Source organism: Epinephelus fuscoguttatus, linkage group LG20, assembly GCF_011397635.1.
Source record: "Epinephelus fuscoguttatus linkage group LG20, E.fuscoguttatus.final_Chr_v1".
Taxonomy (NCBI): Eukaryota; Metazoa; Chordata; class Actinopteri; order Perciformes; family Serranidae; genus Epinephelus; species Epinephelus fuscoguttatus.
Genome location: NC_064771.1, coordinates 38,811,328 through 38,823,909, shown reverse-complemented (window position 1 = coordinate 38,823,909; position 12,582 = coordinate 38,811,328). Strand labels below are relative to the sequence as shown.

Below are 12,582 nucleotides of genomic sequence, written 5' to 3'. Positions count from 1 at the left end.
TAGACATATATACATAGACGCTGCATCGACTGCCTGAGCGCGTCCTCGCCGGCCGCCATCTTGGATGGGTCTCGCTTCGCCTCCACAGTGCATTCACTTCTATTGAGGAAGGATCTGTATGCACAAGTAAAATAGAGTAACTCACTGAATTTTTAACTGATTTTCATGCGGTTTGGTTTGTTACAAACGGCACACATGTAGTTATGATACAGGATGCAGGGATGCGGGATTTCATGCTTTAATACTTCCTGCAGATAGCAACAGCATGTTATTTAGGTCACAACACAGTTATTTTATTCACCTCAACCCCAGAGTGGGATATATATATATATAGATAGATAGATAGATAGATATAGATATACACACACATATATATACTGTATAAACAAAAATACACAATACAAAACATAGTATAGCATATTAATAAATTTATTAATATATTTTAATAAAGAAAAAGCTCTATTGTTGATTGAGTTTATTTCTCACACACACCCACTCTCTTTTATACCCACAGCCATCAGACTTAATAATTCTTTGTTAAATAGATGATCTTACAGACTTCTTTGAAATTTTCTTTTCGGGGATTAGTAAAGTTGTTCTTATTACACTGACTGCTGTGATCCCTCAAAAGTAGTAAAAAACATTTTCAGTATTTACATAAACACTGAAATTGATTTTGGTATTGGTATTATAACTATGAAAATGGGACTGTGGTCAAGATAATTTGAAAAAAGATACAGAAGGATGAGCAGCAGGGGATATTTGCAGCACAGCTGGTGGAAAAGTGAATATGTGCACAAAGGTGCGCTGGGCAAGGTAAGGCAAGTTTATTTGTATAGCACAATTCAACACAAGGTAATTCAAAGTGCTTTACAGAGACATTAAAAGCAACAAGACAATTTAAAACAATAAAAACAGTCGATTGAAAAGGGAAATAGAAATTGAGAATGATAGTGATAATAATAAAATACAGTAACATAAAATAAAAACAGGCTCAATACATTGAACAGTCAGGATAAGAAAAGAAGTAAAATAATAAAAGGCATAAATCAGCAGTGTGTAGTTAAAAAGTACGGGCAGTAGAATACAGCAGGTAAGTATTGAATCTAAGAGTACGCTTCAGTAAACAATAGTGTTTTTAACCCTGATTTAAAGGAGCTGACAGTTTGAGCAAACCTCAGATCTACATATTATGCTATACATAATATGCTATACTGTGTTTTGTATTGTGTATATGGTGTTTATACAGTATGTTTATACAGAAAATAAATACTGTATATATATACACACATATATATATATATATATACATATATATATATATATATGTATATATATATATACATATATATATATATATGTATATCCCACTCTGGGGTTGAGGTGAATAAAATAACTGTGTTGTGACCTAAATAACATGCTGTTGCTATCTGCAGGAAGTATTAAAGCATGAAATCCCGCATTTTTAATGTACGAAAGCATCCTGTATCATAACTACATGTGTGCCGTTTGTAACAAACCAAACCGCGTGAAAATCAGTTGAAAATTCAGCGAGTTATTCTATTTTACTTGTGCATACAGATCCTTCCTCAATAGAAGTGAATGCACTGTGGAGGCGAAGCGAGACCCATCCAAGATGGCGGCTGGCGAGGACGCGCTCAGGCAGTGGATGCGGCGTCTATGTATATATGTCTATGACTTCATTTCCCCTTTCTTCAGCACTGATTGGTTCCTTTCACTCTTTGTTCACCCCTCATTAACCTGACCGAGTTCACCTGTCTTCATGGTCTCATGGGGTGGCAGTGGTGATAAGCAGTTGCTCTCTCTTTAGTTTATCTTGTACCTGTTATTACTTTAATTTAGAGCATTATTTACCCTCATTTAGCAACACTGACCTTTCTGAAAATTTTACACTTTTCTTTGTTTAGGTTAAAATGCTATCAATAAGCTGATGGCACACTGAAATATAGGTGAATTCCACCAGAGATAAAAACTCATAATTATACCATTCTCATATGGTTCTAAGAAAACTCCAGCCAATCATTGCATTCAGACCGAATGCAATGATTGGCCAAGCGTCCTGTCTGTCTTCCCCACGTGGAGGCCTCTGACTGACGTAACTGCTCACCTAACACTGAGAGAGAACTCGATGCTGCAGGAGCCAAAACTCAGGTCAACTTCGGCTCTGCTTTGGAGCGATGGCGAAGACTGATGCAGCTTCATCCTGAGCTAAAAAGGGACGAGACGGTTGCAGAGTTTCTGCTGGACAGGTATTTTTAGTTTGCCTCTAATGTAACATAGGCTTTGACGTTATTTATGACAACACAGCATCCAGTTGCTAACGGTTAGCCTACTGTAGCCTAACGTAGCCTCTGTATTATCATCCTTGTTTGTTGCCAGTCACCAGTACTATCTAACGTTAGCGTTTACGATATATTATAAAACTCATCAGTCATCACTGACCCCGGATACGTTTCAAAACTCTGGGTTGCGTTTGACTGTGCAGGACAGGTAATGTTACGTTCAGTTTGCTTCTAATATAACATATAACATTATATATTACAACACAGCATCAGTTGCTAATGGCTAACGTTAGCCTACTGTAGCGTAGCCTCTGAAACATTAACGTTATCTTCCTTGTGTGTTTCCACTTCCTAGTGACGTTAACGCTACTATCTAACGTTAGCACTGTAACCTTATTCTAAAACTCATCAGTCATCACTGACTCCGGTTGAGTTTTAAAACTCCGGGGTTGCGTTTGACTGTCTTGGTTGTAATGTTACACTCCTCTTCAGTGTATCTAACGTTACCATGCCAACGCCTACGTCTATCATAGACACAGCTAATGAGGACGTAATGGAGGAGGGGGGAGTAGGCCTTTGGAGGGAGGTGGAGTTGTGGATGTTCAAATTTTTTCTAAGTACTGTGTGAAATGCAGGAAAGGTAAGATTTGCTTTAAGCTGGACATTTGTTTAATTTGACTGAAGTTCTTATTTTGTATTTGTGTCTTTCAGATTCAAACCCATGTGTGTTTTTTTTTAACGACAGGTTCCTCAGTTTGGAAATAAATGTGTGTGCAAAGGAAAGTTTCTGATTGATGCCCGTGATGATAGACCTCTCCTCATGAACCTCCTCCTCCTTCACACTACTTTAAACTGTTACGTCACAATATCTCAGAGGGAAATATTGGACTTTTTACTACATTGTCTAACAGTTGTACCTGCTGCTCCCTATACAGCTTTCAAAATATGATGTAGGCCCATTTTTCACAGAATAAACTAGCAAGATATAAAAGAGTTAAAACTATGTCCACCTCAAGCTGCTGCAACATTAAGATAACATTAAATGCTAATGCACCAGTAGTAATAATAATAATGATATATCTTACTGTAATTTAAATACGTGACAGGAGTCTGCATAATCAGCCCTGTTAATTTTGAGACTTAAAGTTCATTTTGCTGATAGTATGTCTACATTTGCTCACAGTTTTTAATGCAAGACTTTTACTTGTAACGTATGACAGTACTTTCACCCTTAAAATCAGTTCCCCTCTTTTTAATTTCTGAGGAAAAAGCAGACCTAAAAACATAATTGTGGCTGCTGCTCAGCAAATTAGTCAGACCTCATTCAAATAAAAGTGCAGAAGGTGATGTAGCATGCTCACTATTCGAGTAAATAAAATAAAAGTGAAGCAAAGAAAATACAGTCTGAATCTGTCAACCAACACACTGAGTGCATTATGAGAGCTCACTGTACAAACTGTCATGTCACTCTAAATGCAACACCAAAGTGTCCCTCTAGAGAGCAGCGTTTGTCAGTGGAGAGTTTCTACGACAGACAAACAAACATAAAATCTAAATATCTGCAGCTTTTCATCTGATTGAGGCCAAATCAAAGGCACCATCACACAGGAATAATTAGCTGCTCTGTGCTAAATATTCTCTTTAGACTGCAGTCACAGTTTGAACAATGTAAACAGTCAGTTTTGTCACAAGAATGTGTTGGGTTTGTTTCTGGAGGAAGAACAGCTCATAGACGATGGTTGGTTATTTACCTGACATGCATTTAACATTAACAATTATTGTATGTGATAAACAAACAGTCAGGAATATTTTACTGTCCACACTTCACATGAGAAATATACTGAATATGTGTTGTTCTTGTATGTGTTTATGGTTTCATTATTGTGCTGTGGATTCTCACCGTAACGCCTGGTCGAGACCGAGTCCTGTGAAGTTGAAGAAACTCAGATACTCCTCTGCTACCATACGACTGAAGTCATTGCTGTAGACAGACAGAGAAGATATAAAATATCATCTTAGGACAAATAAAGCAATCCAACAACAACAATAAACCAAGAAGCACAATATGTCAGTCAAACATTCAGATGCTAACTTCCTCAGCTCAGTGAGAGGCCTCAGTTTGGGCTGTCAGTCAGTCACTCAGCTGGAGATGCAGACCGGAGGCCAGTAAAAAACAAGGAGATTCCCAGGGTGCTTTCTGTCAGCGAGGAAACACTTTAATCCCAATTTCTTTCTCATCAGCACAGCAAGCAGCTGACAGACCGAAGGGCTGATCGAGCAGCGCAGCTTTGCAAGAATGCAGATGTAGTAAAACACAACACTTTGTAGGCAGAATGTAAAGTGGCGTACAGTTAGTGTACAGGACACTGAATGTGCACCAGCACAGTCATTAAATAAACATAAGATGCAGTACTGCAGTTTTAGAGTACCTAACGTGTTAGTTAAGAGGAGACTTGCACTGATGACGACGTTATGATGATGATTTTACACCTTGTTTTTATAATTGTGATTTTTATTAAGTTACTTTTTTAACTTATTACTGTACATTACTTTTGTTTAACTTCATGATCTGTGGACACACTGCTGCTTGTTTTTAACTGTGTCTTGTAAGGTGTGCTTGAGTGCTTTGACAGGCGCCTATAAATAAAATGCACTATTATTATTATTATTATTACACTATTTAGGATGATTGTTGTGGTGTTTGAGGTGGCAGCTGTGAGAAGGAGCAACACATAAGCATGACTACAATATGTCGTAACAGCAGCTCACTTCTTGCTGAGGTGACGCGCCACATCAGACTTCCTGAAGCCGTCCAAGTTGAAGAGACGTTTGGCGAGGCGTCTGGCGGCTGCCACGTCGGCACGGTGGCTGCCATTGGTGAGGGTGTCACTGCTGCCCAGACCCAGCCGGTCACTGAGGTCCTGGTCCAGCTCCGAATCTGTCGCCAGACGAGCCTTGTCCCTGCTGAGAGGGTGAGACATTAAAATCAGAAGTTGTGGAGGATTAAAATCAATTACTTTAGTAAAAGTACTAATAACACTGTAAAAGTCCTGCATTCAAAACCTTAAAGTATGTCAGTACTATCATCAGTGTAGGCCTTAAAGTATGAGAAGTAAAGTACTCATTGTGCAGGTTCCTGTCAGTGTTTTACTGTGATGTGTTTGACTTAATATCCCTGCTGCATTAATGTGTATGTTGCATTTTACTGCTGTAGATGAGGGGGAGACAGGGGACATGTCCCCCTCCATATTAAGAACATGTTAGTAGCAGAGGACTTCTGACTAAATTAAAGACATTTACAGCATAAATTGATGCAGAAAAGACACAAATTTGTGCATCAGAATTCATCAGAAAGCAGGAAATCAAGTGTTTGATGCTAAAATGTTTTGCCACAGGACTCCCACCCCCCATGTTTTATGTGTGTCCCCACCCAGTGTTGTTTCTTTGCACACAGTCAGGTCATTGAATCATATCTTATAAGATCATCATGTGTTTGTAGTGTGGCTGCTGTGAGAACCATGTGTCACTAAATAGTCAGAAAAAAAGCCCTGTTTTCGATGCATTTCCAGCTGATCCAAGAGTGTTTTTTTACTTCAAAAATATTAATATTTTGAGAAAAGGAAAACAAAAAACACCAGGGTGGGCCAGATCCCCCGCCCATCCTCCTCCTATCCCCAGTTTTCTCTGTCGTTTAAATATTTCTAAGGCACAATGAATTTAATTTAATGTGCAGAACAGCAACACCATCAGTGGAGTCAGGTTTGACTTAAAACACATTCAGAGCTGATGTTGTTTGGGTGAAAATGAGACAGGAAGTGTCCCCTCGTCTTATAAGTGTTTATCTCTCAGACTGAATGGGCTGTTTGAAAGAGGTGAGTTTTGAGGTGGGAATTGAAAGTGGGGAGCATGTTGACGCTACGAATGTCTGGTGGGAGGAGTCCTCAGTGCGGTGTTTAACTGGGAGCCAGTGAAGCTGCTGAAAGACAGGAGTGATGTGATTGGTGGACGGGGTTCTGCTGATGATGTCAGCAGCAGAGTTCTGGACTAGTTGAAGTTTGTGGGTGGACTTGAGAGGGAGACCAAAAAGGAGGGAGTTACAGTGATCTATACGGGATGTAACCTGGGTGTGAACAAGAACTGGCGGCACTGTGCGATCTGAGGGACGGGCGAAGGCGCTTAATATTGCGTAGATGGAAGTAGGCAGACCGAGTGACATCACTGATGTGAGCTTGGAATGACAGAGTGCTGTCGAGGATGACGCTCAGACTCAGGAGTTAGTGTGAAACTGTTCATCTTTGCTGATGTGGATTTGGTGCCAGTGAGAAGTAACCCAGTTTTATCACTGTTCAGTTTGAGGAAGTTGCAGTCAGAGAGGGAGGAGGGCGTGAGGGTGGACAGATAGAGCTGTTCTCTACTTCTATTTGAGACAGGATGTGGAGGATATCTATCCAAAAGCCAGTGCACCTGGATCAGGGTGGCGTCATTGTTTTTGCATTTATCACAGGTGGGAACTGTACCAGGGTAGATGCTACAGAGCTTAGCTTTGGGCCCTATGGACCACCTTCATCAGAATAGAGACCAACTGGTCCTCAGATACAGGTCCTACATCCTGTTCCCAGGCTGCTTTAGTCCTGTCCAGAGGTGAACATGTCTGTAGGAGCCATTTCTATGTGAAAGTATGTAAAGCACCACATTGGGCCAGAAGGTGTCCTCGTTGTGTTGGGTGTACATTTCTATATCGGTGGGAATTTCTGTCAGGGGTCAGTCGTTGCTAGACAGAAGGAGCACACAGTTTGTCGACCGCCCCGCTCTACTAGGCTACGTTTAGCTTGTTGTATGATCTGTCTCACAGCTGAATGGACTTTCTATGCACTGGTATTGGATTCTTGCATGGTACTGAAGGTCCTTGAGACGGTGAGAAATAAAGAAAGCATCAAATGAAGAAGCAAATCCAGAAGCTGTTTGTTTCACTAGACACTGGTTACAGTTGTGCAGTAGCAAGTGCGTCGATTAGTTTTAGCCTGTCTATGCAGCCCCTCAGTGGCTTTAAGTTTTAGGGTTAGCCGCTACAATGTCAGCATGGAGATGTTTCTATATCTAATTTATAAGGTGCACCTCTAGACAATGGATTTAAGAAACATGTCAATTGGATTGGTATCAGGTTCTACAGGAAAACAGAGGGTTTTAAAGAGTTCATCAAGCTTAAGAAGGAGAATTTCTCAACACATGAAGCAACACATCCTTTGGTTCAGCCTTAACACAGCTGGAGATACAGGGTTTTCACTGGACAGGAAGGGGATGACACCTGTAATCTGAAAAGTAACCTGCTATTTACCTCTGAGATGTGGTAGAGTAGATTTAAAAAGTATCATAAAGTATGGAGTATAGTAAAGTCGGAGTATTGTACTTGAGTAAATGTACTTCATTACATTTCACCACTGACAGTCAGACACAAACAGGTGCACAGAAAGAGAAATGGAAAAGATGGGAAATGAACATTCTGGTTCCAGGCAGGAAAGTGGGACAAATGAGACACAGATTTGTAAATAATTGAAAAGGAACGAGAGAAATGGAAAAAAGGAGGAACAAAGAAAGATGATAATGTAATAATAAAACTAATAACTCCAGTGTATCAATAATTTAACATTACTAATATCTGATCTGTGCAGCACTGGTCCTAAATCAGAGTTTCCAGCCGAACAAGATGTTTAAAGACAAGAAAATACACAAGGGGCAGATGAAAACACGGCGGCAGATCAAGAGAAAGCAGCTTATGAGAAAGATAATATCTGTTTAATGAAACTAAACGGTAAGAGGTGAAGAAGGATGACAAAAGAGGATTTAAAGACATATAGGTGGAGAGATGGAAAGCAGAGAGAATGTAAGAGCACAAACACGGTCCATATTTCACATTATTGTAAGTTTAACAGAATGTATGCAAAATCATTTTAAATTCAAACACAACATTTGAGTTTTTTACACTTCACAAATCTCTTGCCAGCTCTCTCACTGTCTTGTTATCACTTCCTAATTAAGCTCCTCCGAAGCTTTAAACAGTTCAGAAGTGTGAAACTTATTACATCTGAATTATCCTGCGATAATAGTTTAAGCATGTTATGTCACGCTGAGCTGAAAGAGAACTACTTCTCTGACTTCTGGTCGACAAAAACGAGGTCTCTGAGTTCAGTTACTTAGAATTCGACATAACGCTGATGGTCATTGATGCTGGCAAGCGCTGTGTGACAATTCTAGTCACGCCAGCCGGGCTGATGGAAAACAATGACAGTTCAGAGTCGTATTCAAAAAAGCAAGAAACACTTCCTGAACAAGCGGAGCTCTCATTTGGATTTCTCAGCATGAGGAACAAGCCAAGAAAACCCACAGTCCCAGGGCTTTGCTTCCCACACTTACACATCTTTACACTGTAAATGAGTCAGGCCAAATCACACCAGAGCAAACAGTAATTAATAACACAAGCCGACTTCGAGAGAAAGCTACAGGGGTTCAAAGGTCAACTTTGGTTTCACAAAGTACACAAAAGAACAAGTCTACAAGGCTTCACTGAGGAACAGAAGTGCTTTGATCTAAATGCTAACATTAGTATGCTAACATGCTCATAATGTACAGACATGTTGATGTTCACCATCTTAGCTTAGTGTGTTAGTGCGCCGCTACTGTAACATGCCTGAAACACAAAGTACAGCTGAGGCTGATGAGGATGTCGTAACTTTGCAGGGATTTGGTCATAAACCAGCGTATATGACACAGTGAAATGTTGACCTGATGAAGGCACGGAACAAGAAGCCAGATGTTAAGTGATCACAGTCCAACCTGCAAAGAATGTGAATGTCAGTCGCAAATTTACTGGATGTTCGTCATAATTCTTTAGATGTTTCACTCAAACCACAAATGTGAACCTGTTGGTGGCGCTAAAGTTATTAAGCTGCATCATCTGGGCAACATAGTTCTACCAAATTTCATGGCAAATTAATTTCTATATAAATCATATTATAAATTTATAAATAAATAAAAAACAACAGAAATGTGAACCTCATGGTAACGCAAGAGGAAAAGTCAGAGTATCACCAGCATCGTACAAATTTATCCTCTGGGAACCACAAATTTGGTGCCGATCCATCAAGTAGATGTTGAGATATTTTACTAGATAAATGTACATCTTTTACCTGCTGGTGGCACCACAGGGAAAGTCAGGAGGTTAGAACAGTATATTAGAATTCATCCTCTGGGGACCATGAATGTCTGCACCAAATGTTACAGCAGTGGTATAAATTTGGTGTTGAGACATTTCACAAAATAACAAACCAAAAAGCCCAAATGTGAACCTCGTGGAGGCACAAGAGTAAAAGTCTGAGCATCACCAAGGTCATTAGGTTTTTGCATCCTCTGGGAACCATGAACATCTGTACCAAATTTCATAGCAATGTATTCAATTGGTGTTGAGACTTTCTCCAAAATAAAACCAAATATCAACATTGTGGTGGAGCTAGAGCATCACCAGAATCATTATAATTTATTATCTGGGGACCATGAATGTCTGTACCACATTTCATAGCAATGTATTGCACTCGTGTTGAGACAAAAAAAAAAGACGAAAAACAAAACAAATATCAACCTCTAGATGGTCTTAGATGATCACCAGAGTCATTAGGATTTATCATCAGGGGACCATGAATATAAAATAAAAGATGTTGAGATATTTAACTGGATAACTGTGATCTTTGATGTGCTGGTGGCGCCACAGGAAACATCAGAAGGCAAATGAGGTACATCAGAATTCATCCTCTGGGGACAACGAATGGCCGTACCACATGTAATAACAAAACAAACCCACACACAAATGTCAACCTGCAGGAGGCGCTAGAGGTAAAGGCAGAGGATCACCAAAATCAGTAGGATTTATCGTCTGGCGACCATGAATGTCTGAACAACATTTGATGGAAATCCATTCAATAGTTGAGATATTTTAGTCTTGACAAACACTGCCGTCCCTACAGCGAGTGTTAGCTCAAAATTAAAATGAGTACAGAGCCAGCAAAACATTTAAATGTTCATCTCAGCAGTGGTGACAGAAGCACTCGGACCCTTTACTGAGTGAAAGCAAAAAAACAAACAAAAATCACTGTCTAAAATATTCCTGAGAAGCAAAAGAAAAAAATTAACGTAGATGTACGTAAGTATCATCAGCAAAAATGGAGTCAACATATCAAAAGTAAAAGAACTCATTATGCACAATGGCTCATTTAAAGGTGCACTATTATTATTATAATTATTATTAGCCAATTTAACATACTTTGTTTACTACTGGGTAGATTAGTAATAGAGTACTGCATCATGCACACAGATATCATATATTTAATGATTAAACAGTGACTAGATGTGTCAAATAAAAGTACAGTACAGTATTCCCTTCGAACATGCATTGGAGAAGAAGTACAAAGTGACATGGGCAGAAAAGACTCTAGGAAAGTACAAGTACCTCAAAACTGTACTTAAGTAGGCCAAAGTACTTGAGTAAATCTTAGTTACTTTCCACCTCTGCATCCCAGTTATGGCAGCTTTCATACAGAAACTTTTCTACTCTGCAGTGAACATGGCAGCAAACACACTCTTCACACCTGAAAAGACCATTTGAATTTTCCCTTCGGCCCAATTTTATATTCAAATCCTCCGATCCACAAACACAGACAGGTGAGACAGGTGAGACAGGTTCCTACCTGTGACAAGACCGTCTGATCGCCAAATACTTCTCCTCTCCGACTGTAGCTGAGCCATGACAGCAAAACACAGATGGCGTCCTCATTGCCGTCCCCTGAACGCCCCCTCGCCTCAGAGCGCTCACCCGACTGACCCTTCCTCTCCTGCCGGCCTGGTAACCTGAACGCATCACCACCACCACCGGCGCCGGTGCAGAGGAACACCTGTAGTCGCTCCCGAGAGGCCCGCAGACTCTGACATTCCTCCGCTGGGTTTTGAGTCAAACTGAGACTTGATGTGTCTGAACTTTCTCCCTCTCGCTCTGTGTTTGCTGTCATCTGATCCTCACAGCGAGCTTCCTTCCCCCCCTCAAAGTAAAAGAGCTGTTTGTCCCGCAGTGCCTCTCCTTCTCTATCTTTTTCCCTCCGAGTCTGTTTGCTGTTGTTTCTGTTCCCTCGTTTCACTCCTCCCTCTCTCTCTCTCTGTTTCTCCCACCCTGTTCCACTGTGTAAACGCTCACTGTCCCCTGCTGACCTTGGATTCGAAGCATGGCATGAAACTTGGCTTGTCTGTCGCCTAAAAACCCCCCTCCCTTCCCTTCTCTTTTCCTCCCCTCTATTCATTCCCCTCTCTCTGGATCTCCAATTACACACACTCAGTGTGTCCATCCTTTGGGTGCTGTACTGATTCTAGTCTACCTTGTTTCTGGTGTTTAGCACACCTAGACAGAAAACAAAGAACTGAGGTGTCAGGTTTGAGCTCGCAGAGATATATGCACTGGGTGTGTGCCTTTAAACTGTTTCCTCTGCGACCAGTGGAGAGAATAGGCGGCCTTTTGTCAATGTCTGAGTCCATTGTGGAGTCTGTTTACAGCACACGCTTCATCAGGGCCTGCAGGAGTGTTCATAGTCAGAAGATTAAGCCGGCACTCCACTTCAGGCTCCGCCACCTGTTTGCATTGTCTCATCAAGAGCCCAGAGGTCCTGAGAGAATTCCTAGCGTCCGCCTCTCACTTTAACGGTATCCCCACATAATTGAAGCCCCTCTCAATGCGCTGGGCAGCTCAGCACAATGAGCCACTGTCTCATGGTGCACACTGATCTGAAAAGGGTGATGTGAGGGAAGGAGGAGGACGACGACAGGGGATTGAAATTCCAACTTTTATCAAAGTATGGACAAGAAATATTTGTCTCATCGTCTCGCTCCTGGATTCCACGGCTCCAGGGCTGCCAGAGCCGGGTCAGTTATAAGAGTGTGATAAGATCACAGCTAAGCAAACATTTACCTGAGCTGCTTCACATGAAGAGCTTTATCAGGAAGTTATGTGAGTTTATGTTTAAAGATTCTCAATAAGGAGGAAAGAGGGAACAAAATGAAAAGGCTGAGTTGTTTCTAACTTCTCAGAGAGTGTTTGTGTATCAAAGGTCCAGTCTGTAGAGTTTATATTGGCAGAAATATAATAACTATGTTTTCTTTAGTGTAAAATCACCTGAGAAAAAGAACTGTTGTGTTGTGTTACCTTAGAATGAGCCATTTAGATCAATGTTAACTGACAGCTATTTTA

At 40.7% G+C, this 12,582-nt stretch overlaps 1 protein-coding gene across 3 annotated transcripts in view; it reads right to left on the bottom strand.

The window, feature by feature from the left end:
* The window catches only part of LOC125880381 (PH and SEC7 domain-containing protein 1-like), a 120,821-nt gene that overhangs the window by 67,514 nt on the left and 40,725 nt on the right, over positions 1 to 12,582 (bottom strand). For 2 of the 3 annotated variants that reach the window (XM_049562773.1, XM_049562774.1), the window contains exons 6-7: positions 5,073 to 5,267; positions 4,204 to 4,284 (exon numbers count right to left, since the gene is read on the bottom strand). In XM_049562773.1, the coding sequence (XP_049418730.1) occupies positions 4,204 to 4,284; positions 5,073 to 5,267 (276 nt within the window). Of the gene's footprint in view, positions 1 to 4,203; positions 4,285 to 5,072; positions 5,268 to 11,038; positions 11,443 to 12,582 lie in introns of those variants that run through there. The other variant, XM_049562775.1, reaches the window with a different exon arrangement.